The sequence below is a fragment of the Leuresthes tenuis genome, unplaced genomic scaffold (assembly GCF_036924035.1).
Source record: "Leuresthes tenuis unplaced genomic scaffold, fLeuTen1.0.hap1 SCAF_15, whole genome shotgun sequence".
Lineage (NCBI taxonomy): Eukaryota > Metazoa > Chordata > Actinopteri > Atheriniformes > Atherinopsidae > Leuresthes > Leuresthes tenuis.
This window is the reverse complement of record NW_027325369.1, coordinates 16735826-16762445: the sequence shown is the minus strand read 5'-3', so window position 1 is coordinate 16762445 and position 26620 is coordinate 16735826. Positions and strand designations below refer to the sequence as shown.

The 26620-nt window shown below is 40.6% G+C and overlaps 1 protein-coding gene across 1 annotated transcript; it reads left to right on the top strand.

Annotated features, from left to right (window-relative positions):
- Positions 1-1892: 1892 nt before the first annotated feature.
- Positions 1893-25125, top strand: palm1b (paralemmin 1b). Its single transcript, XM_072365029.1, has 6 exons — positions 1893-1997; positions 15612-15654; positions 17472-17552; positions 22553-22668; positions 23082-23152; positions 23394-25125. The coding sequence occupies exons 2-6, from the start codon at positions 15613-15615 to the stop codon at positions 23771-23773; spliced, it is 690 nt and encodes a 229-aa protein (XP_072221130.1). The 5' UTR covers positions 1893-1997; position 15612; the 3' UTR covers positions 23774-25125.
- The last annotated feature ends 1495 nt before the right edge of the window (positions 25126-26620 follow it).

The following is a 26620-nucleotide window of genomic DNA, read 5'->3' as shown; positions in this document are numbered from 1 at the left end:
CCATTATTGTTATCAAATTGAGACAAAGTCCCCTACATTCCTTTGGTGTTTCTGCTTGTCATGGAAAAATTGAACTGTTTGTTTTTTTATGTCGGGACCATCCGACATGACCGACCCTCATCTGTCAGCAGTGTTTAGCACAGGCACATGCACACCACTAGGGATGATGTTTCTCTTTTCAAAACCATCTTCCTGCATGTATTTTTGTGCTGTGTGCAGACATGTAAAATAGCTAGAGGAGAGAGAAAGATGGTAAGACACGTTGTGCGTGAAAAGGTGACCAAAGAGTTAGTTAGGTGCCCCCTGAGCTTTACCTGTGAATTTTCATTGATTGCTACTTCGAAAAAACAAAGACGGACAAACAAAACAAAGCAACTTACAAAACTACAAATAAAAAAACTAAATCACTAAATAAACTAAATAACTAAATAAAGAAACACGATAAATATTAGATAGATTACAAGTGTCAAGAAAGAGGAGCAAAGTTCCAACTAGCAGGTTAAAACAATCAATAGGAGACACACAACAATTACATACAGATGTATAGAGAGTACAGTGTGATATATTTATTTAGCAATCTTCATCTTGTTGGCCACTCAAAGTGTTCCAACACTGAAGGCCACGATCACATATCCACATAGGCACAGCCCTCCTTTGTCTATGCAACACCGTCTTCAGCCGACAGATGAACAATTCAGGGTCAATGTGAGGTTAAGGGTCCTGCTCAAGCACATCTCATCTGATGCTCCCCCTGAGCCACAGCTGCCCCAATGGCTGCAAAGAGACGCAGAACAACTGTAAAACTCTAAGTTACTACCAAGTGTCAAAAGCAGCAACAAAGTGACATGAAATAACAACTAAGACACAAAACTGGACTCCAAAGGCCCACAGCAACCAGAAAGAGATTTCCAGTTACATAAGGATGCTAAGTGACAGTGGAAAACACAAATTTGGCCTTCCTTTGCAGACTTACTTTACTTGTTTTTTGTAACCTAGATGCTTAAATAATTTATGAACATATGTAGACATGGTTTTGTGTCAGGAAAACTTGGACTGACGAAAGGACCTTTCTGGAATTGCAGCGCCACCTGCTGAATGTTGGCTGCAGGTGCAACATATTTTAGGTGATCTCAGTAGGCACTTGTGAGAGAATGATCAGAGTCAGGCACAGTTTAGGCATCTATTTGGGATCCTCGTGTAACTAAAGTGATGGAAACGATCAATTCAGTTTGAATCCCCAGCTCGAAGCCGGAAACACTCAAACCTTGAAGCCCATGGTTATTAATGTCGCCACCGGAGGAAATTCGCATTTGAAGGAGTATTGACACTGAGCCTTTCCGCCACTAGATGGGGAGGTGGGACAGTGAAGGTGTAAAAAGAATGGCGCTTTCCCCACTGTTGGGAGAACTGGATGCGATCCCAATGTTTGACAGCACGTTCTCTGCCCCTCTGAAGCAGCCCTGAAGCAATCAGCCTGGTTTCTTGCACGTCATATGATACGGCTGAATGAGAGCCAGCAGGGACCTAGCGAGGAGAAGAGGTCCCGTATCTCAATCAACGTGCGCGGTCAGGGCCCCCTTTATCTCCACAAGGCAGGGAGGGAGGCGTATCCTTTTCCCCTCTGCGCTCCCCTCCACATACCACTCTGACTCCCTCTCTCACCCGTGCTGTAACCATACCACAACCTGCCTCAGACGACGCCCTGTCGCCCCCTCAGATCCCCCCTCAAAGCGGAGCCAGCGTGCGTCTTTTTCGCTCGATTGGAAACCATCGGAGTCTCATTAACGTCGGTCTGTGCGCGCGAGCTGCCAGCGGCATCACCTCGGCAATAACAGAAGGGGTGCCAAGCATAAGAAGAGGGGAAGGAGGAGGAGGTGGGGACGGAGGAGGAGAGGAAGGGGTGTTCAGAGAATTCTGTATTCACGGTCAGAAATAAACAACACGACACCGCGTTTGGAAGACGTCTGCAGCGGGACGCAAAAGGGATCTGCAACAGAGTAAGTCGTGATTTGGAGAGCACGGTGCTTGTGTTTTCCTGTGGCTGACCTGCTTTCGGTGATTTATCCAGCGGCTGGTTGTGCACTACGGCAGCATCCTTTGCTCCGCACGAGGAGGGGTGACATAGCTAGGCAGAGGGATGGGAAACAGTTTAGGAGGGAAAACATGAAAAATATCATCTAAATCTATGATATTCTTTGAAGAGTCATGACTGTCGATAGGAATGTGTGAACATCGCTGCATTAGTATGAGTTCCTCGACCTGTCAAGGATAAACAACACGGGAAGGAAAGTCAGTGGCTGATTTAGGGGAGAATTACAAAATATTGTCATTATCGTGTCATGTCATGGTTTGTCGCATGTCCAGGACGCAGCTTTATAGCGCTGTACGGTGAAGGCATGATGGGGCCGACAGGTGTAACATGAAGACATGTTTACGCGAATGCCTTTAATGATCCTTCATGTAATGTCGATCCGTTTTTGGAGAGGAGAGTGTTTCAATCGTATTTTAAGCGTGTCGGGAAATTTACCAGCGGCACCAGCCGCGCATGGCCGCCGCTGCACGGATGAGAGATGCTGACTGGTTAAAGACTGTGGAGGAGAGGAGAAGAGACAGCAGGGGAGCAGCGGGGTGTTCTGTGTGTGTTGTGATGTGAGCAGTCCCCCCAATATGGCGCGCATGAGCTGATAAAGCTTGGCCATTACATACTCCTGTCTGGAATTTACACTGTGCAGCGGAACAGGCAGTTGGCTTTAGGATAGCGGGGAATGATACTGTGCATCCTTAACAGCTCCAAGCTGGCTTCTCCATCCTCTCAGAATAGCACGTAGGCTTGTGTGTGTCTGTGTGTTCTGCTTCTGCTTCTTTTCCTGTCACTGAATAAGAACAATGTCACCAACTCCAACACCAACTGTTTTTGTAATCATGTTTGATCGCAGCACGCAAAGGCCAAACCAGACAGAGGGTGCTTTTTGTTTGGTCTTCTGTCTATTGTCTCTCTCCTGGGTTTCTCCTCTGTGTTGTGGACAACATCTTTGTTGACAGCACCAGCAAAAGGCGTAGTCTTCCAGCCTAACACACCCATTTGTTGTATTTATGAGAACAGCTGGACACCTGTTTGATTTCCAAAGATCCTGGGAAATTGTGTACTAAAAGAGATTTTCTCTTGCCCCACAACAATTTTCCTTAAGGTGACTGTAAACCAGACATCTCACCAGATTGCTGATGGAACTTAGTTTACCCCAAGTTGTAAGAGATTGTTTGTCTATCACAAATTTGAGAACATATGTGCAAATTATGCTCTGTTTTTAATTTGCATTTTGAAGTGTCACAATATTCTTGGAAATGGGTTTGCATAATTTGATCATTGACCAGTGACGTCAAAATGTGGTGTTTGTACACAACTAATGACTTCAGCCTGCAAATGATTGGAATATTGGCAGTAACTGAAGCACAAGCCATTTAAGGATCACACTAAAAAACTGAATAAGTCACAATGACAACCACAAGAGTGTTTTTATCAGTGAAAATCTAAAAATCTGGCAATTTAATTTAATAAACAACCCATCTGTGCTTCTTTTCGTTGTCTGTTCTGTCATTTTATTGTATAAACGAGACATGTTAGGTCCAGCAAAGGCCTCAGCCAGGCATTATTTGAGCTCAGGGTCCATATCCGGTTGACTGCCCTGTGTTTTGTCAGCGGCTCACAGAGGACGTGACAGCCCTTGTCTTTTTCTCTCAATCATCAGCTGGCATCACAACTGTGGGCAGCCACATTTCTGTCTCTGGATGCTTGCATCCAGTCGTAAGTCACTTTGAATGAATGGGTGAAACACATAGATGGATTGTGTCTGTGTTTGTCTAAAAGTTCTCCTGATGATTGTCTCTTGACCCAGGAGGCTTGGTGTTAATCAGATTTAACCAATTTATTTAGGGGCAGTGAGATGGTTGCTGGAGAGCATTTATTCATATTCATGAGCTGTCAGGTTATAAATGAGGTGCGGTATGAACAAGGGCCCGCTGAGGCTAATAGAAATATGTACTGAATTTGTCCTTTTTAACAGCACCCAAGCTGCTTAAAAATATAAGTTGATACCGCAAAACAACACATATATAGGCATCTTGAGAAATGATAAATGTCCACATAACTTATATATGAAAGAGGTCACTCATAGTGACAAAACCACACGGAATCTGCATTCACTCCTCGGTTCTGCAGTGCATTTTTTGTGTCATTGTCACTGATTTAGATCAGTGACAAATCAAAACCTTTCTCTTGATTTTTTTTTCCCCTCATCACTCTAATGCAGCAAGGAGTTGTTTTCAGATAAAAGTGAACGAGAAACCACACGTGCACAAGCTACACAGCACCTAACTCTGAACGAAACGGCTCTAAAATATTTGAAAGGGGACATTTTGCTTTGCACCCCTGATATTTCAACTCAAAAGAGTGTCACATACAATTTAAATTCAACTTGGAACCACCACATGGAAGCAGTTTGCATGACTTTCTGCAGCATATCTGTTGGAATGGCAACATTACTAGAGGACAGAGGGCTCTCAGATTCATATCCTGTCCTAAGTGAGTAGCCATAGAGTGAGGGCTAATTGCACTCACTGACCTTGCTGCCATCAAGAAACCTCTTATGCAATGGTTATAAAATCAAAATCAGCCTTCTGCAAGGGGGAAATTAATGGTATGCATTGCAAAAGCCCTTACTGTTTTATGCTGAATGTTGAATGTTTTTGTGGGTAAAAGAAGAAGTGAAAGTGAACGCTTACTCGGCAAAAATATTAGAAAATAAGGAAAAACATAGGCAGATAGTAAAGATGTGCGATATTAATAGATAATGCACTGCATAATTTTACTCACTTTCTAATATCCTCTCTCCTGCTTTCCTCCTGGATAGTCACATTCTTTCTCTCTCATTACAACCCCCCCTCCCTTCTTGTAATGTTGTCATGACAGATGAGGCAGGAGAGGATTTGTTTGTTTTTTTCACTCTTTCCTGTAGATCGTCTGTCTTCTGATTAACTGTCATTTTGAGCCACTAAGTTGTGTTAATCTCAGAGGAAAATGTTGTCAGTAGAGAGTGTGTTTGTGCGTTTTGTGTGTTTGTGAGAGCGAGAGAGAGACTCTTGTATCCACTGTCCAAAACACGCGCACACCCACATGCTCATATGACGATCATCACTGTTGTTGCAAAGACTGTATCAAAAGCACTATTGATAAGCAGCAGGGAGGGATCGTCCTTCTTTTTGTACTGTAGGTGACCTGAACACACACACGCATCTGGTTTAAAAAGCAAATGAACATTAGACCTTATGTGAATGAGACTTTTTTTTTTTCATAATCCCAGAAGAGATTTGTCAGGCCGATATTGGACAAACACACTTAAGTGTAAACAATTCCTAACTCTCTTGAGAGCCTCAAGTGGGGGTTGGGACCTTTCCATAAGGGAAGGCACATATTAGGCCTAATGGTTCCTGCTTTAGCATTGAGAGGCTGGTCCAATAACGCACGTCCATGGGCTTCCGGATATACAGAGGCTGCTGATTGAACTAAGAGGCAGAGAGCACCTGCCGGGTTGCAGGAGACAGCTTACTATGGAAATTGGTTTGTCTGTAAAGATAAAAGCAATGGTGTCAGCAGATTATGCTTTTGCTGATGCTGTGATATTTTTCAAAGAATGGGGCCAAAGTCAATTAAAAGGATCGTATGGTTATCCAATCATTCACTTCTGCTACTCCACTAACTTCTTGAAATACTTTCATGCATTGAACAGTGAGTCACAAACTGGTGTGTGCGGCATTTTGGAGTTTTTTAAAAAGAATGTTACCAACATCTGTGACAGATTTCTTATTCATTATCCAGTATTAATCATTAACCCCTTGTTTTGAGAACCAAGAATTGAATCATTTTTCATGCTGAACCCAGTCAGAACAACAACAAGTTCAGTGTTGTCGCAGGATGTAATAGATGTTAGCAGCTGTGTCATGATTGCAGGTTGGAAACCTAGGCATGCTTCAGTAGCAGGGCTGCCTCAAAGATCGCTGATTACTTTACACTCGTTTACCAGATGTTTTTATTCAAAGCAACTCACAAGGGAGCAGTTTTGGGTTCAGTATCTTGCACTTCAGTATGTGAGCTGGAGCTTTTGGAGATCGATTTACCAGCATTCTAAATGAGGGGTGACCACTTTACCTCCTCAGCTACCTCAGAATGATAGTGATATATTTTTTTTAGAGGTTTTAAATCCACAAATTTTGGAACTTGAGACCAGTAAAGTTTGATCAGTTTTGTTAGTAGGTTATTAATCTGCCACCAAATGACTAATCAAATAATTGCTGCACCTCCACTCTGCAGTTTGATCATTGCTTGTGTCTCAGCATAGTTATAGACCCTTGTATAGTGATGGGCAGAAGCTCACAAGAATTTCTCCAGTTGTTTCCCCCTAACACCACTATTCATAAATCAGAGCTGCCTGTTTAGCTCTAAAATACCTTTTCTTGATGTCGCTCGGTGTCATGGCGTTTGCCTCTGCAGCCTGTTGACATAATTCTCAAGAGTGAACCAGACTCCAGTCTGCAAAACATCTTGTCACACACCTATCAGGGACATGAAAGATGCTACACACTTTGTCTTTTTACCCTCTACAAGCTGAACCTGCGTTCTGACCTTCATGCAGTGGTCGTAATCAAAACACAGAGATCAATAAGGTTAGAATGGCTGTAGACTCAGCAAGCAGCCCCTGGACGCTGGATATATCAGAATTAACAAGCGAAGACGGCGACTCAACAGATTTCCACCGTTCTGGATTATTGTTGCACAAGAAAACAGTGGTCAGATGGGAAAAAAAAGCAGCCATGAGGCAAATTGATGGGGTCGTCATATTGACTCAGGGATTTTCGAGGAGACTTACAGGTAACTAACTGAAGCAGCAAAACACTGTGCCTTCGACCATGGAGCTTTGTGTGATGCGGGATCCAGACCAACATAAGTTCCATCAATAATATGACTTTACTAAAACCCTTTTGTCACTTCATGGTTATGTTTAGGCTATAACATTAGCTGGTTAGGTTTAAACAACATCCTTGGAAAATAGTCTCACTTGGTTTAGGGTTTAGAAATTAAACTACTTGAGGAGGATTAAAAGAAAAATAATCATGGTTAGGGCTAAAAAAACATGTTTTTACCCTTCACTTGCAATTGCTCTTGCAACAACTAGAGGTTGCATCTTTGCAGGGCCATAATTATTAACCATATCTGGCTGCGTGAACAAACGCCACATAGGCACATTTTAGGGAGGATGACCGCCTCCTTGCACGAGGCAGAGCAAGACTGTGGTCCTACTGATCAGACATAAGGTGTACAAAACCATAATAGATGTTGATCCACAGTCTAAAACTTACTCTTATAATAAAGATTGTAACATTTTTTAAATGAATGTTTTAACATTTTCTTTTTTTGTTTTCTGTAGACCTTTGTTCGTACTGTGTGACCATTGTGTTTCTTTGGAAATTAAAAACTATTAAATAGTATTCGATACTGTTAGATATTGAAAACTGTTTTGGCATCTATGAGAAATCACTCAAGTTGTCCTTTGGAGGCCACCAGTCTTATTCTTAATTGTATTTCAAACAGACTGCATCATCAACAGCAGGTGGAAGGTGGATGGAGGAAAGCTCCAGAAAAGTGAATCATAAAGTTTAAAATCAGTTTGGGGCAAGAGGTTCTCTGCCTGCTTTTTTTTTTCGCTGTGTTGACTTTCAGTTTTGTTCACTGTTTGATCAGGTTTAGGCACTAAAATGACTTTGTGCTCAGGGAACAGATCTTATTTTGATAAAAGACATTTGGGTTCAAGTACAGTTGAAATTTAACAATATTTCCCTGCGCTTTGAAAATGGATGCTTAGCTTTATTTGTAATTGAAGATCAGAGAGACGCTCCCCAGAAATATAATTACATCTCACAGCAACAACTGGGAATGCTCAGCTTGGTATGCCATATTTACTCAACATACTGCTTTGTTAAAGTGCCGCTGTGGGGCGAAAATGTAATGGGCTGTAATTGTATCAGGTTTGTCTCCAATGCGAACAGAACAACCAGCATTCTGCCAGTTTGCGTATCGACTCAGCTGGCTCAAAAATGGTACGCACGGCATGTCCTCAGACATCTTCTATCCTCTGTGTTGCAGTAAGGGCAGCACAAATGACTGTTTTTCAACATTTATTAGTTCCCATGTACTCCCATAACCACAGTTTTATTCAGATATTTATATTTTTGCCACTGAGAGACCCACCATAGCACAGGGATACAGTGAATGCTAACAATGGTGTGGGTCACTGGCATAGGCTTTGCCGCAGGCTTTGGGTTGATCTAACGAAGAGTCATAAAACAAGCTCAAAGCCCTCCCTCTGCACTGATTTGTGATGCCATGGGGTCCTGACAAAAACAGTAGTTTGTGACGCTGTGGGAGCGAGAACGGGCGAGTTCACATAGACCCTTGCAGCATCCATCACTTGTTAGAAAGCTCCATATTAAATTTTTCTACGTTGCCAGGGTGAGGAGTCCCTCCCCAGCGATAAAACCCCACAAAAAATGTTACTTCTAACACATTAGAGTCTTTCTTTTAAAGCCACCACATATTTTGCTGTAGGCCAGTGTACCTAAGATACGTTTTGGGTCACGCACACTTGGCCTGCTGCTTTGGAGGATGTGATTGTTTGCTTTTAAGTTGTAAGTTCTGTCCTGGACTTTCAGAATATCCTGGCGCAAAGGTTAAAAAAGATAGTTTCACCTTTTCCAAACTATCACCTTACATTGGGCTCGAAGACAAATCGTTTTTTAAAACTGTTGTTAGACCTTGAATTTTCAAGGCAGGAATGAGTCAGTGAAAGAAATCTTATGACTTGACTTATGCTAAGAAACAGAGTAACATTCGGAGCATTTATAAGTTCCCTTCCATTTCGTATGAGTTATAATCATAGTATTAATCACAGCAGTCATATTATCATATGGAATGCGTTATATTAACATAGCAAATTAGAATATCAGAACTGCCTCTCAGTCCTCATCCTCCCCCCACATGCCTCAGTCTGCTAGTGGCTTCTCATCTGTCCTCTCAAGTTGGATTTTAAACAAAACTTCATTTGTCCTCTTGACATGCATGGATGTTACACAGCACAGTATTTCACTCTCATCCGTACTGACTGAGCTGTTAATGGTGACCTCCGGAGGGGGGAAAGGGGCTTTACCCTATGACCCCGGAATGTTAACATGTGACATCAGCGGACTTCCTTCAGTTTTTATTGGCACCGTACTGTTTATGTTTGCAGCAGTTTGCGTTGCGCCTCAGATAGAAGGCTGCAGAGCCGCATGTGTGGTGGTGAAGAGGTCACAGCGTGTGTGTGCTCGCTGGCCTGAGACAAGTGCTCAGTTCTGGGCAGAAAGGCAGGGAGGGGTATTGTTGTCCCTGTGACCCTTTTGGCCTGACGGAAGGAAGCTGGATGTGGGGAGTAGAGAGGAGAAAAAAGTGCCACTCCAACACAGTGAGTGTGAAGTTAATTTGAGATTAGATTTCTCTTCCAGATTCTCACAGTTTTGAAATGCAGGGCTTGGGTCATTAAGCTCAAAAGTCATTGTCACAGTCATCCTTCTTTCAGAAGAGGAACATTTTTTGTAGCTTTGTGTGGGTGTGGGTGTGTGTATGTGTGTCTGTAGATGATTCTTCATTCAGAGTTCACATCTGAGATTTTTCTGGATTTTGATAATAACAATTATAATTATTTAGTTTATCCTGAAACTCTGACTTATCATTTTCAGCTTCCATGTCTCAACCAATACTTTCCACACTGCATATGGGTCTAAGTGTGTGCTGGGTTTCATTAGTGGCAGTTAAGAGGTTCTTGCTGTTATGAAGAAACACCTGAGGGAGCACACCTTTTTCTCAGAAGGCAAGAGTGACTATGAAAATCATTTATGAGAGTGCGCATGCCAGTATTCTGCAACGGGGATCATTTAACGCTATATTCTTGTTTATTTTTTACAACTTCTCTGTGAAATGCAGCTGCCACAGGATGATAAAGAGCATGGTTGTGGAAAAAGAAAAAGATCAGATTTGCCTGTGTCTTTCCTTTGTTTCTGTTTTGCAGCCTGTCTTCTCCACCTCTATATCCTCATTGCAGATATCTCACTCTGCAGCTGTCAGACTTTGTCTTTCTTAACTGGTAAGCAAGAAGGGGTCTAATTGCTCAACAGTGTGTCCCTTTGTTTACGTATATTGCAGGGATATTCAAATGTAGCGCTCTCGGTATTCATGAATGGGTGAATCATGTACATGATCCAGTTCAGTTCAGTTTTATCAACTCTGCCAAGGAGCTTGGTTGAGTTTGTTTGCTGGTAGGATTACTCAAAAAGTTGCAGATAGATTTGCATGAACATTTTACCAGAGCTGGAGGAAGGCCCAGATAAACATTTGATGTTGATCCAGACCTGGATCTAAGTTTTGTTGTTCACCTCTGGCAGAGATTTTCTCCTGTTTATACAGTGCTTTTTCGCAACAACTTCAGGGAACTTTATATAGACAAAAACCCATCGAACCCATTTCCTCTGAATATGCTCATGATGTAATCCATTTTTGGTGACGCATTTGGTGTGTTACTAAGCTTTTAAACTACCATAACTTTGCATATGTGAAAATCTCCAAGTGCCCATATTTATTGTAAAGAAGGAGATCCAACTGTGACAGCCCTTGCTGCTTTTCTGCATTAATTGTTTAGGCTTAGGTTGAAAGGTGGGAGGCTCTGTCAAGTGTTGATCAGAAACACCTGGGCTCAGGTGTTCGAAGTCGCTATTACCTGGTTACCGTTAACACTTCTCTGTCTCCCTGCAGGAGCCAGACCTTTGGCAATGGTGGTTTTATTTTATGTTTCTTTTGCACAGTTCCACACCTAACTTTCATTCCCAGCCACACCTTACACCAGTGATTGGCTGATGTTTGACCCGCCATCATTTTAAAATGTCTCCACTTTTGTCCTTGCCTTATGGACTGATTTGTAACCCAACTGCAATAGAAAGAGACCAGAAAATCAACACTTATCTCATAGAAGCTCACTTTAATCTCTTAACTTTTCTTGTCACTATCAACGTGTTTTCCTTTCTTATGTTTGTTGAGGCACATCTCACTTGGTTGTGATGTTGAAGGTATTAGATCAGATCAGGTATTGAGGTTTTTGATGGATGACCAGTGCCTGCTCTTGAGTCAAATGACTGGTGTCTCATTAATAATTAATGCCACTTTCCCCTACCGATTTCTCAAATCATATTGTCAAGTGACTTTAAAAACATGCTTCCATATACAGAAGTAACATGTCGAGTTTGAAAAGAGCAAACACAGTACACTTAGAGCAAATACTTAATAAATCCTCAAGGTTAATGAAGGGTAAATTGTGGATATTCTCAGAGGGGAGATTTATATAGTTCTTTGACTAAAAGCCAACATGATATCCCCAAACAATGATGCTCAGCTTGGGTTATTGTTCATCTGGCTTCACAGGCACTAAGTTGATTACTTTAAGAGAATTTCAGTGCAGTTACAGTGTGCAAAGGGACTGCTGGTGCTGGAGAACCATAATCTAAATGTGGTTAGAAAAAGATGATGGTGCTAATGTGTTCCTGGAAATGCTACAGCAGCAGTCCACTCAACAAAAAACAAGGAGCATCATCAGTTTGTTTCTCTGACTTAGTCTGCAATGCACCTGTCTCGACATATTGCTAAAAATATCCAGATTTTTTGTTTGTCTGGCTGTTAAGGTCCATTCCTCTCTCAGTCCTTTCTAAGTGACACTGTTGATCAGCTACATGTATCTGTTTCAATTTGCCTTTGCCACCCTGTCTCTAAGCGACTTCCTGCCTCCTTCTGCATCTTCCTTTCACTCTCATAAATGTAATTATGCTTGTGACTATGCAGCAAAGATGGCTGTCCATGTGTCCTCTCCCAGTTTGTGGTCATAGTTTACCAGAGAGGCAGCAGGACATAAGCCAAAACTTTTCCAATGAAGTGGACATTTTCAATTTGTCTTCAAGATGGATCACAGCAGCTGTGTGGCGGTTAGGCAAGCAGGATACTTCATTACTGTTTTAAATTGTGCGACAAGGTGAAAAATCTAAATTTAGAACTCCCATCTTCTTATGTTGACTTTGATACACTTTTACTTGTGAACGTTTTCCTGTGTGACTTGATTTTTTTCCAGTCACACTGCACCATAAGTCATTTTTCTCCAAGTCAAGATATCTCTTCAGTATTGATTTTGTCTTTGTTATATTGATGTTGTGTATGCTGTTAATGTGATAGCGATCAGTTCTCGATACATAGTGCTGGCCTAGATGTGTGTTATGCAGGACACAAAAGCAGATGAACTGTCCAAGCTGTGCAAAACTGGTAGGACCTTCCGAAACCAAAGTTGAATTCAAATGGTTAAGAATTGGGTAGGAAACAGAAATGAGCCAACTAGTTTCAAGACAGGAGGGGAGATAAGGATCTGACATGGAAACTGAGCAGCATATAGACAGAGGCAGAGGTAATGACTCATGAAACTCAAGAGGGGCAATTAAGAACTGGGCTCAGGTGTGAAACACGAATGGGGAGCAAAACTGAATTAAATGGACACAGGAAAACCATCTCAAAATAAAACAGGAAGACAAGCAAGTACTAACTGTACATAAAAACAAAACGTTACAAAAACAACAGAACACATAGAAACCAAGGCTAAACCTGGCAAAACCTGGATAATTTAACATAAGGCAGCCTTAAAAAACACCATAGACCATGACAGTTTCTGAAAAATATGACACTATTCACCCAAGTGCGGTATTGAAGAAGTGATTGACCCTAAAATCACGTTGTGTCGGTCCTGTAATTTTGAAGATTCTTACTGACACCCGACACTAGTTAGCTGCCCAGAGTTGTTCATTCATTCACTGGTTCACAACAGAAATATTCAGTTTAAACATGAATAATAAGATTCGCATTCGCAGATTCCTTATCAGGCATTGTCAACGGGTTATAAAATCACAACAACTACATGTGGATATGTCAGTCAGCTTCATATATGGCACCAAATTACAGATCTTTGTTGTCAGATGTAATGTACAGCTTCTGTATGCTACTTTTGGTGTGCTGCATAACAAATCTGTTGTGCACTAAAAACTGAATAAAAAGTTGGCTAAATCTTAACTTTATTTGATGTGGCCTTCTGAGCATAAATGAGCTTTGACTGTGACTCTTTCTGCTTATGCTCAAAGTGACCTTTTTGAGGTCAGATTGCTGATTGGTGTCGTTAGTCGCGCTGCGTTTTATTCTTTACAGCGCTGGTCAAGCATGATAAAACTGATTTCCCTCAGAGCATTTCCACATGTCTTATTCACATGTCTTTCTATCCTTCCTATTTGTGCTGGATCGGTTATAGATGAAAAAAATTAGAAGAAGAAATAAGGAATGCATCCAGAAAGTACAATGTGTCTGTGTTTGTGTGTTTGCTTGAAGGGACGATCAGATGATTGTGGTCCACATTTCCTCCAAAAGAGTCTCCATGTGATGGTGATGCAGCTTGATGGGAAAGCGGAGAGAAGTGTGCCTGTGACGATCACAGCTGTTTGTGTGCAGGACTGCCAGAAACGGCACAACTATGTAACAAACTGTCCTCCCATAATACTTGTCTGAGGCTGTTTGAGCTCTAGGCTTTGGTGGTTGCACACTGAATTAGCAAGTATAAAAGAAGATGTTTGAGACTTTTTTTCACTAGTTAGTCTTCATGTCGAAAGTAAGATGTGCAGTTTAAAGCAGTATTTTTTTTTTATCTCTCACAAAACAAGATCTGGGGAAATGATGCAAACTAATTCACACTGTGACAATGAGGGTCTTGCCACCCATCTGGAATAGAGACACAGTTTTAACATATTTCAACCTCACTGGTGAGGGTTTGGTTGGGTTGGATGGCTGAGTGATGAGTTGTTTTGTAATAGCTCTTTTGGTACGAGTTTCTTATAGAGAGTTGAAATAAGGATCCCATGTTTGTTAGGATGAAGTTTAATTTCAGGCTGGAGCAGACACACTGCTAACATTGTTAACCATCTCCCAACCTATATAAAAAAAAGCTTCTTTTGCATAGCTTGAAATTAGGCTAAGACTCTAATCAGAGTCAGGGAAGTCAATTTCTTCTTTTGGACTTGTGACTTTTGATAATTTGACACCAATTCAGTGAATTTGAATTGAACAAGCATCTCCACTGTTAGACTATATTGAAATTCACATTCCAATCACACCATAAGGTGTCCAGTGATACTGGCTAATACATCAAAATAATCTAAGCAGAGGTGGAACAAGATTTGCCTGCTGCTGAGTTTTTTGCCCTCGTCTTAAAATGTATTTTCTTTTCAAATGAAATATGAAACCACATGTTCTCAGTCTAGCCTTAACTGGAAATCTGTAATAATCGTTATGACTGCAGCTAATGATTTTTGTAGATTAATCGTTGTATAATTTCCTTGAGGAATGCATTAGGGAAAGCTCTGAATGTCTCATTTTCTTTAAGCAACTTTGTCCAAAACTTGACGATATTGTTGTTACAGTGGCATACAACAGACATGGCACTTTTTTAAAAAAAGACTTCAACAGTTGATTAGCTATTTTTTGTTAGTTGAACACAAAATCAATTCAAATTATATTTGTCAAATTTAATTAGAATTTAAGGGAATTCCTTTTTAAAAAAGCAGCATGGAGTCTTCACAGTGCACATACAACCTTTAAACCTGAATTGTTGACACTTACAAAAACAGAATGTACCTGGAGTGTAACAAAAGAAATGTCCAAAGATATTTTTGGCAGATGTTTAGGGGGTTAAATATAGGGAGGCTTTGCATTTCATACACTCATCATATCCCATTAAACAGACACAACTCTCAATGGAGGAGAATATGGCTTGAGCAATGGACAACCTGCTTTAAACCTTAAATAAGATTGGTATTCCTGCATCTACAGCCTCACACAAATATCAGTTGGTTTATACTTGTCTTATACAGCTTCTAATGTATTGAAATGATGCACCTAAATTATTTACAAGGAAAACTTCAACTGAAGTCCACATATTTTTACGCCTGGTGTTTGACCTGCTACTGTTGCCGTGATTGGTTTATTACCTGGAACACATAATAACAGATATCATTTACTGGGACTGCTTTGGGAGCCTGCCATAGGAATAGTTTTATCCCATCTCAGTTGAGTAACAGTCGCAGTCTTTCCCCTCTGGCTTCAAGTCTGCTTCCGTCCATCCTCCATCCTAGATCTCTGGTCTGGAACCTATTAGAGCAGGAATCTCCAGCAGCGCCCTGCCTGCATTAGCATGCCTACGCTGACTCACCCTGACAAGAGAGAGACACTAATTTAGTTCTGAATAGACAGATATTTAACCCCAGTCTCTTGGAAGGTAAATGGTTGGCGAGTGAGTTATACGATCAAAGAAAATTAATTATCACTGTGTGTAACTTCTAATATTAATGGTAATGTGTGGTTGTAACTATCTGCCTCTCAACCTGTTTCTTTTTCCTTTTCTCAGGATGGCTGAGGTGTCACAAGAGGAGAGACTCCAGGCCATCGCTGTAAGACATACACACACACACACACAGTCTGTTTCTGTCTTTATCTTACAGAGTGCACATCAGAGTGCACTTCAGGGCAGACTGATGGATGTAGAAACAACAAATCATTGCTGCTTGTCAAGGTCTGATAGCCTGTCTTATTGACTCAGCCTTTTAGATCCCATCTCCTTTACTCATTAAAGGACATCAAAAGCTAATGCTGCAGCTACAGCAGACTTATTTTTCTCATTGTCTTAATATCTCACATGACTTGGCAGAGTCTGTTGGTGCTTTCTCTTTCTCTTTTTCTGTCTAATCTGTCACAGTACCCAGATTTCTCCCCATCTACATCATTTGATCAGTCTATTTTGGTTTATTGCCGAACATTTTCTTATGTAGTTGTCTTTATGTATGTATGTATGTTATTACTTATTGTTTGGAAAAGGGGAGACACCTTGGAAAAAAATTTTAAAAATCCCATCTATTGCATGTTATTGACTCGTCAAATTAATGAGCCACCATCAGGGGAGCCAGCTGGTAAATCAAATCCTGGAAGAAGCATGTAGATTTAAAGGTAACATTTGAGGATACTGAACTGAATAAATTACTTAAGGAGATGCCAAATCCGACTAGAGAAGGCGGGTTTAAATGCATCCTATTTAAAATACCAAATCGGCTTTACTGCACACCCGATAGTCTGAGTCGATCTGGACTGAGTCACCTAAACTTCTGCTGGTGTTGCCTCACTGAACAAGGGGATTTTGTCCACGTCATTATGTGCTAGGCCTAGATATCTATTGGCAGAGGCTCTCGTGAAAGATCAATAACAGCGTAGGTGTATGTGTTGATTTCACCTCTGCATTTAGCCTTCTGAAAAGTTTAAAAGGACCTGGACCAATTTTAGCAGTTAAAGCAGTCTCCTTAGTTGATTTGTTTTCTTGACGCAGAGCAGTAGTTTGACCCTCCTGAAACAGAGTAATATTTAACAACCACAAGATGTGTCTTCCAACGTGGCTGTTTAAGGAATGGGAAGCCACTCACTGTATCAGTTAAGGTTACATAACTTGTTGCCAGCTGAAATATATTAATCACTGCAGTTCTTTTCCAACGGGAGGCTCCTACCTTTTTGCTTAGTTAAATCCAGTTGGTGACTTGGGCAAGGCAGCATACTTTTGTTTTATCTGTATAACTTCAATTTCACTTTTGAATAGGGTTAATGCCTTTTCAACTTATGTGTGCATACCCATGTGCATACTTTTTTGTCTTGTTACCTTTGAAATAAGTCATAAATATCATATTCTTTAACTCTTGAGGGAGAGAACAAATCCTCACGTCATCACACACCAGTTGAAACAAAAGCTTTGAGAAATTTTGAGTAAACATAACCTGTTTTGTTCTTTGTTCTTTTGTTTATGACAATTTATTCTATTAATATACAATCTTTTTCTCCCAAGGTCTTGGTCACAAACGCATACGTTTAAGCCTGGCAAGATAGATTTTCTTGTGATAGTGATCTCTCAAATCCCATAGAGGATCCAGCTGCTTCGAAAGGAAAATCTCATGTCAAAGATCCTGTAAATGCTCTTTACTCACAATGAATTTAGAAATTGTGCTGTAGATGAAGAGCTCTCAGTCCAGAACCAGCTCAATATCTATCATTAAATCATCAGCACCAGCGTTAAAAACAAAAGTTTGATATTTTTCATACTAATTTTACACTTTTACACTTATATCAACACCCAAGAGTCACTACTGGTGTTTTACAAATTCTTACTAATCTGTAGTCTTTTTTTTTTTGGATGCTTGTGAGTAATCATAAAGTGTATGTGTGATAACAGGAGAAAAGGAAGAAGCAGACAGAGATTGAAAACAAGAGGAGGCAGCTGGATGATGATCGACGGCAACTCCAGCATCTTAAGGTACACACACTCACTTCCACTATGCAAGCACAGAGCAAATGATCATTTGTACTACTATACTGAGAATACTTAAGGTTTAATTGCTGTTATTAGCAAAAGTCTTGAGTTACCCCTCATTTCTTTCTAATTTGCTTCCAAGGAGCAAGATTTTCTATAATAGCTCTCCAGCAATAATAGATCTCCAGCAAAAGGTCTTGCAAAGTCTTTCTCGGGACCTTAGCTGCCCTATCTCTCACTTTCAAACTATTACTTGCACTTGATCATTTTCAGAGGAATGTGTTTTTTGCCAGTTAAGCTGCTTAACACTTACATAGAAATCATCCAGCATAAAAAGACCCCTAACCCAAGAGATTGAACCTGTGTTGTTTATACAGATATTTACAATTTTAAATAGTATCTTTAGGCATTCTGTTACTTGCAGTTTGTCATGAAGACACATTCCCAGGGATTCCCAAAGAGCTATTTGCTGAAAACTTGGCATATCTCAACGTGATGGGGAGTGTTTCTTTAAGAAAACTGAGAAAACTGGACAAGTGAGGGACTAAAGAAGAAGTGGCAGGCCTAAAAAAAACTATCTTTAATAGATTAGAGTATCTGAAAATAAAGACCTTAAGAAATAAGAAAAAAGTCTTCAAAGATCTGACAGAAGACCTGAGAGATGCAACTGGCCCTTCTATTGTATACTGAAGCCTCATCAGAAATTGCCTCCATGGAAGGGTGGCTGTTAAGAAGCCATTCTTAAGGAAGAGAAACAGGTAGATTTGGTATGCCAAATGATGCAAGAACTGGACTGAAAAGTAATGGCAACAGGTCTTATGGAAGGTTGAATCCTCGATTAACCTCTGGAACGTATTGAAGCAGTGTGGCATGATCTTGACGGAACAAAAGGCAGCAAACATACAAAGAAGAGCTTTGGAATGTTTTTCGAGAAGCCTGGAGAACTATTCCTAAAGACTACTTAAAGAAGTTACAAGAAAGCTTGTCTAAGAGGATTCAGACTGTATTGAAGAATAAAAGAGGTCATACCAAATATTGACTTTCAAGTTGTTAGAATTGTTCAAACTCTGTTTGTGCCTTTATAAAGGGTATTTCCATTTATACATAGTATATAAAGATATGAGGGGTGGCTCAAGACTTTTGGCCACGGTGTGTGTTACATGAAAGATCAGAGTGATGTAATGCTTTTCCCAAGTGGATCCAAAGTATCCCTTTCTCGGGCCCCCATTGCACCAGCACCTTCACTTAGTTATGTTCTTTGGACACATGTTTCCAGTTTCAAACAGGTTTTTTTTTTCACCTCTTTGTCAGCAAATACTAGACGCATTTAATCTGTTCCTGGAAAGAAATCCATCCTCCACTGAACATCATCATTTTAATTTAAAGAATTCATCCTGTGAATATAACACACGTCACTACACATGTGCTGATTAGCGCAAAATATGTATAACAAAAATATGTGAATCACTTGGACAATGTGGACTTTACTCAGCCAACTCCCATTTCTCAGCCCAGTCCTTGCAAACAGTGAGCAGATATATTGTACTTGTGGCAGAAGAGAGCGATGCACATCATGTGAGAACAGACCAGTTTGACTTTGTTTGAAATGTACTCGAGCACTCCACTGGTAAAATTAATGTATGTGTCATCTGCACCCCCACACGCCTCTCCCTTACCATAACTTGAAACAGAAATTCTGCTGGGCAGTTCTGTGTTTTTCTGGAATCATGCTCCACATGTGAGCACTGTTACACACCCACACAGCTGCATTAAACTCAGCAGTTCCTCTCAAATTTATCAGTCCAACCTAGTGAGATACTCCCAAACTGCTGCTGTCACGGAATGTTCAGAATGGACAACAGATAACACCAACAGCTCCTCCACATGCTGTTTATACACACACACACTCATACATGCAGACACACACTCATTATTATCAGAGCCAAGGCTATTGTCAGGGTATGTGTCAGCACTATCAAAGCTATTTCAGCGCTGGACAATTCAGCCGCTTACAGATAAGAGCAAAGGTTGAGGTATGTATATGCCTGTGTCTTTGCAAAAGTGCTTGTGACCTGTTGCATGCTCCCACTTTTTCTATTTTCAGAGCAAACTATTGTAGGTGTGTCTATGTTCATGCGTGTGTTCAATTCTGTGTGCATTGCTTCATAAAAGAACACAGAAGCCCCAGACAATGCAATGGGCTTAGGCAGAGGAAACAGATTTTTGTCCCACTCCCACCAACAGGAAACTGCTCTTACACCCACCGCACCCCGCTTTCTCACACGCAAACACACGCACACACATAGACACAAACACGCAGAGGGGAAGCGTAATTACGCTGTCCAGTCGTATTAAAAAGGCCCTTTGTGCACACCACACCAAGTGTTCTTTTTGCAAGGGCAGCATTCATGTGGAAAAGCCAGTAAATGTCTCAGTTTACAAACATTTTTATTACGCTGTACCTGCTCCATCGTTTAATCACGCTAACGCTTACACACAGAATCACACCGTGGCAGCGCAGACAAAGTCATAAGAAGTGGTATGACAGTGCCTGCCAACACTGAGAGCGTGAACAGGCGTTTGGTTTTTAGTCAACAAAAGCAGATGTGATTTATGGAACTATCTGCCACATTTGAATGATAATATTCTGTTCTTAAAGGGAGAAAACCAGTATGTGGGAGTGTTTACGAGTACTGAACACTGAAGACTAACTTATATTGTATTTCATACAAAGTTAGAGAGGAATAGTTTGACATTTTGGGCATTTATTTGTTGCCATGATGAGACGCTGTCTCTGTACGAAGGTTACAAACCTGTAAAGCTCACTTATGAACATATCATTTGTTAACTCAGCCGTAATGCTGACAAGCTCTGGTTAAACTTTATGAATGTGTATATGTTCATGCGTGTGTTATTTAAGTGAGTGAAGTAAAGTAAGATGGCTGATACATTGTTGAACAATAACCTTAAAGTAGCTACTTATTAGTGCTCAGGCGCCTCAGATAAAAGGGCAGACGCTCCAACTGAGAGCTGCTGCTGCATCCAGTGCTGACCGGGGAAACATGGAGTTTCCAAACTCTAACTGGAACAAAAAGTCTGTAACTCAAGCAATGTTCATCTGCCCTGACTGCCACATTGATGCAAAATATTCTACTTGGTATTCTTGATCTCATAAAGCATCAGAGAAAGTCCTTTTAGAGCATTTTAGCTTAATTTCATTTCAATTTTCTCTTTACAGTTGTTCCCTTCATTTGGATGTGTGCATAGACGTGTGTCTGTGTGTGTGTGTGTGTGTGTAGAATCCCAGTTCCGCCCTTTGTCTGCTACGTTAGCAGCTTTTACCCCAAAGAACAATGGAAAGAAACGTAACTTCAGCAGTCTAGCTTTACGACTTTTCATGTAGACTGGTGTGTGCACGCGTGCTTGCACACGCATGAGTGAGCACATTAAGTGATGTCAGGCATTAGGGTAGTAGGGTGTGGCAAGAGAGAAAGCAAGACTGAGAGAGCCAAGAGGGATGAGGGGGAAAGCAGGTTTAGATTCATTGCCCAGGAGACCATGCAGGGCTTGGGAATGAAGAGTGTTGAATTACACCGTGTGAGTGTGTGCTTTAAAGCTCTGGAAAGCTGACTGTATGAAGCCAAACTACCCAGTGGAGAATGTAGGAGTTGAAATAGAATGACAGGAGATTTAACACATGCAAACAGATTAACACAGATAGAAAGTGAGGGAGGTACATCCTGACATTTCCAACCTTATTCAAGTTCATGAACTGTATAGAGACACATATGAGCGAGAGGAGTCGGGCAGGGATCGAGTCTGAGAGGAAAAAAAGAAAATAAGCTGAGTTTTTCCTGTTGAATTTCACGTTGCATCACTAGAGAGGAATTCACATTGAGCACAAGTCCAGACTGTCAGCCCAGCTTGTGAAAACAAAAGCTTTTTCTAACACTTTTTCATATGGCCAGGCAGGGTTTGAGTTTGCTGCGTGATCTAACAGCTGCGAGTAAGACACTGTTATATTTACCTCAAAGCATCCCAAGTATTTGCTTTGATATTAGCTTATCTTCAGGAGGACGTGTGGCTAGGGAGTCGGGATACGAATATATAGCTATTTGGAAACTAGGAGAAAAAAAATCAACACAGAGGGGAAAAGTTAAAAAGAGGTGAAAAGTGAAGGAGGAAATGAAATATACATGTTTGAACTAAACATGCCGATTTAAATCCCATGTTTATTCTAACCAGTATTTGGGAGTTCATCGTGTCCTGGGATTAACTTTATCTACAGTAACTGAATTAAAGCAAACAGCTTACAATCTGAATATCTAGTCACAGTCAGTATTCTCAACTCTTCCTTAAAAATGTTCTTGTAATCACTGTCAAGTTTCCGGAAATGTTTGATGCGGTTTAAGATTAGATCTAGTTTGTTTTTATCTTATAGGGACATATCTACATTTCCAACCCTGTGCTCAATGGAGTATAATAGGAGAATTAGATGTTCGTTTGGATTTTTTCAGTTCAGCGCTGGCAGCCTCAATCCTCTGGCCGAGTGCCATATTGTCCACTTGGCAAAAGGTTTGGCAGCCAATTCTGTCACACACTTTGGCAAGTGTAACAGAATCACTGAGTGGCAGCAGTCAGCAGTTGTGCTGGACACACGCACGGGTAGATTTCGGTTTTAGATCAACTTAAGGGCTTTTTACTGAGCCTCTGTGAGAGTGCTACAGATCTCTTCTGAAAAACAAAATGAGAAAGGGGTTTTAGTATCCTGAGGTGTTTTTAATAAATGAATGAACTGTTCCTTCTTAACGTTGCACAATCAAAGGTCATCCGTACATGCAAATCCACCAAAGCATATGGAGGTACCAAGGGGAGTCTCAATTATATTGCATTCCTGTTTATACTCATACTTTTGTAAAGATATCATCAGACTTCAACAGTCACGTATGGCCAAGTTTATTTTCATAATAATGATGTCTTTTGTCTGCTGTGTTTCATTGCAGTCAAAGGCACTGAGGGAGCGCTGGTTGTTAGATGGAGCTCCAGCTGAAGAGGAGATGCAGAAGCGTCTGCACGAGGACGAGGTGAAGACCAAACTTTTGGAGCAGGTCATCCTCAGGTGAACACCTTCAAACCTCTCAATGTCAGATTTTTAAAACAGCCTGGCAAGAACTATTGAAAATTATAAGTTTCAACTTATCAGGCCAAATATGTGCTGTTGTAATAGTCAGAATGTAAGCTTGTAAACAAACTGCTGTCTGGCTGTCCTGGTTGCTAATTAGGCACGAAAGTTATTTAGCTTATTTGTGGTGACGGTGGGGTTATTTACATAAATTCCACTCTGTGTCTGAGTGCCAAATTTAAAAAAAAGAAAAAAAAAGGAAGACTGATTACTTCATAACATTAGTAATTTGAAATATTTAAAGCATTGTCTGGTTCTTTTTAAATACTACACTCAGTTTGCTGGCATTCATTGTAGTGTTTGTGGTCATAAAGAAATTGCAAATCAATGTTTATGTGTGTCTGAGCCAGGCTAGAGCAAGAAATTGAAGAATTGGAGACGGGTGTGCCAGCCAACAAAGGTGTGGCCAAAGAAAATGGAGGTAAGTTCTTTGCCCTTGGCAGCATATCCCACAGGAAACCATGGCAACGCAGCCTGAACACCTGTGACAGAAAGAGAAAGATAGCTAATTATAGTCTCTTCAGTTGCTCTATTAAATTGGTCGTCTCCACCGGAGGTCATTAAAATTTCCTCTCTTTCTTTGCCTGTCTGACATAGCCTGACCACCCTTTTTCCTAATGCACTGACATAATTTTTCAATGATGCTCTGGTGCTCCCTATAGGTGAGAATGGAGTAGTGCAGACCTCTGGTCAGACCCCAAAGAGAGAGGTCACAGGGATAGAAGCCAAGCTGCTGGGCCCAAGTCCTGACCAAGCTAGTGCAGACAACCCAGTTACTTTGGTATTCATGGGCTATAAGACCGTTGAGGATGAGAAGGAGACCAACACAGCCCTGGGAGTGGAGGGCGTGGACGGCAATGTCAAGGCTGAGTTTGTTGTGATTGAGGATGGCGAGGGGAAAGCAGGAGGAGACGCGGCCAAAGAAGAGCAAGCTCCACCCAATGGCAGCATGGCGGAAAAAGAGAAGGCCAACGGAGGTGGAGAGGAGGGAGAAAAGGAGAAGGAGAAGAAACAGACCTGCAAATGCTGCACGGTCATGTGAGCTGGGAGTGTTTATCTGTTTGTGTGACTGGCTGTGTATGGGGGAGTTCACAGCTGCATTCGTGCAGGCCTGTGCGCCATTGCATGAGTCTGTATTTGCAGATGTATGTAACTTTGTGTTTGTGTGCAAGTGTGTGTCAGGACTGGAAAAAAAAAAAACAACAACAAGAACCGAAGTACATTTAAACAGCCAATGTACCAACAATGAGAGCCAATATGGGCTCCAGCTACAAACAACCACAAAGACTCATAAGTACACTTTACTATATATACTTTCTCTGACATGTATTTGACTTTTGATTTCTATTGATATTTTTCTATTTTTCTGTCTTGACATTTATATTGTTAGTCAGTATGTATATCTTTATTATGGGATTGTGTACTGTATGTTCATTGTTATTACTGTTGGAAAAAAAAAGAAAAATGTATTCACTCTCTGGATTGTACTGCTACCCAGTGGGGAAAATCTGGAAACTTTAAATCATTTAAATCCAAACATCCAACTATGAAGGACACAGAAACCTAAATATATATATATATATATATATATATATGTATATATATTTCTCTGTGTAGGCCTACCAACTATTTATCAGTCAATTTCATATTGCAATATTGTCTAAGATATTATTTTGAATAGTATTTTAATATATTGATATGAAATTATGTTTTATACAATGTATTTATTGTTTTTGGTTCTCGATATCATCTCAAAACCATTAACTGCATGTAAGCTTGTAAGCACTACCACATTCATGTCACACTCACAACAAGTGTCTGTGCTTTCGTAGGCTCATATGTGCTCATATCTTTAGTCACACAAGTCTTTCTGTCTGTAATGGTGAATATAATTGCAGTGTTAGAGGAATGCATTATGAATAAGAAGCTATCTCCAGCAAAGAGGCTAATTGAATCGCTGACCATGTTGCAAATCAAATTAGTCAAAAACTAGATATCATGTGCGCACGTGCACATGAAGATCACAGCTTTTGTGTTTTTTGGAATAAGATGGTTGCGCTTCTTTAGATTTCTTTAGATTCTTGATACCATGACACTATTATTAGAAAAGCTTGAGTAATTCTGTTCTCTCAACAGTAGAATTAATGTCAATCTTAATAAGGTAGCACTGCATGAAGCCCTGCAGCTTTCTTGACTCATCACTTGTTAGCTCTCAATTATATGCTATCACGTTCACATGAATGTAAATCCAGGGGTTAAATTGGGATTTATTCCACCTTTAATGAGAAGAGGTGGGCTTGATCAGATCACCTTAAAAAGAATTTAAAAGGCTTTTGTTTCCTTTTTTTTTGTCTATTGATGAACCAAATAAAATTAAATGATACTGTTATTTCACTGTGTTGTTTGGTTGTTGGTTTATGTCCTCCCAGTTTAACCCCTGACTGTTTGTGCTTTAACCTGGTTCTAATTACACTTGAATAAATTGACATAAAAAAGAAAAGAAGATAGCGGGGGGAGGGGGACCTTAAATCTTGTTGGCCTTAAAACACAATATAATGAATTCTGTTGTGCCCAGGTACCACAGCTTATTTAGATGTTATTTTAGTATTAGCTGTATTAATAGGACGTGTTCCAGAAGAATAGTCTGCCAAACCATTTAAAAACTGCCGGCTGCTAGCTAGACAATGCAAAGCATGCATGTAGACTAAAGCAGTTCAAAGTCCAGAAAAGACTCGTCCCGGTCTTTGGCCCAGTCCTTTCATTTGGTGGGTAAACACATCGGACGGTCTGGGTCAGTGAGGCTGTGCCACCGATGTGTCTGCTCCCCCTGGCTAATTCACGTCTTTCATTCACCAACACCATTATTCCCTCACTATAATCTATCATTGTTACTGTCAAACCATAGTTCTACCCTGGATACCCACAGTCCAAAAACTCTGCAGTTGGTGCTAATGCAAAACTTTCCCTCCACCAACTATTATTCAACTTGTTCCCTTTGTCTTACACAAATCGCTGGTGAGGCAGATTCTGCTGCATATTCTTGTTGAATAAGAGAAAATTTAGCAACCTTCAGTGCCAGATGCATTCTCTCAAGTCCTGCCTGCATTTTCCACCAGAGAATTGATCCCTTCTTACATTCCAAAGGGAGCTCAAAAGGTGGGGACGGATAAAGTACAGTCTTTGCTTTCCGTGTGTACAGTTCCACTGTAATTGTACAACTCAGTTTCTTATATTGACTCATGTTCTTTTCTATGGCCCCTTTGCAAGGGCTGTATGTTGTATTTGATGTTTGTATTTCAACAACAACAAAAAAAGATGACTACATTTGTGTATTGTTCGTGCCTTTTGTCAGGTTGATTTGGTTGGACTTGTCTGTCTGACGCCATTTTTAGACCAGGGGTTTTTCTTGCTGTGCTCCTGGTCATGAGGACCCACTGGAATCACTGCCTTCTACTCCGAGGGAGCACTACATAAGTATTTGCGAGTCTAACACTTAGTTTTCACATGATAATCAGAAATAAATGCAGCTTGGACAATAGATGATATGCAGATTACTGTTCCTGTCTCCAATAAACGTTCTATACTGTATCAACTTTTTTAAAACTGTTATTTATTTTCCAACCCAAACCTACATGAGAATCAACCATCACCCAAAGTTGAACGTTTTAAGTGGATGCAATAGAGTATAACCGAATAGAATCCCATGTTAATTTGGTGAGCTGAAGCTTTGCTTAATAGTGGGTCTCTGGCACAGCAGCAAAAACAACCTTGTGTTAGACCGATGCCTGTTCTATCATCTATTCTGTGGTCGTCTAAATGTTTAATCTTGAATAAAACTACTGTTTGTTAACAGCAAGTCAGATAAGTTTGTATGGAATGAACCAACTGT

Bases quoted from the DNA above. Each gene is read 5' to 3' on its own strand.
- palm1b (XM_072365029.1), top strand. From the start codon at position 15,613: ATGGCTGAGGTGTCACAAGAGGAGAGACTCCAGGCCATCGCT. The intron at 17,553-22,552 runs GTACACACACTC...GTTTCATTGCAG, and splicing joins GGCAACTCCAGCATCTTAAG to TCAAAGGCACTGAGGGAGCG. The intron at 23,153-23,393 runs GTAAGTTCTTTG...TGCTCCCTATAG, and splicing joins TGTGGCCAAAGAAAATGGAG to GTGAGAATGGAGTAGTGCAG.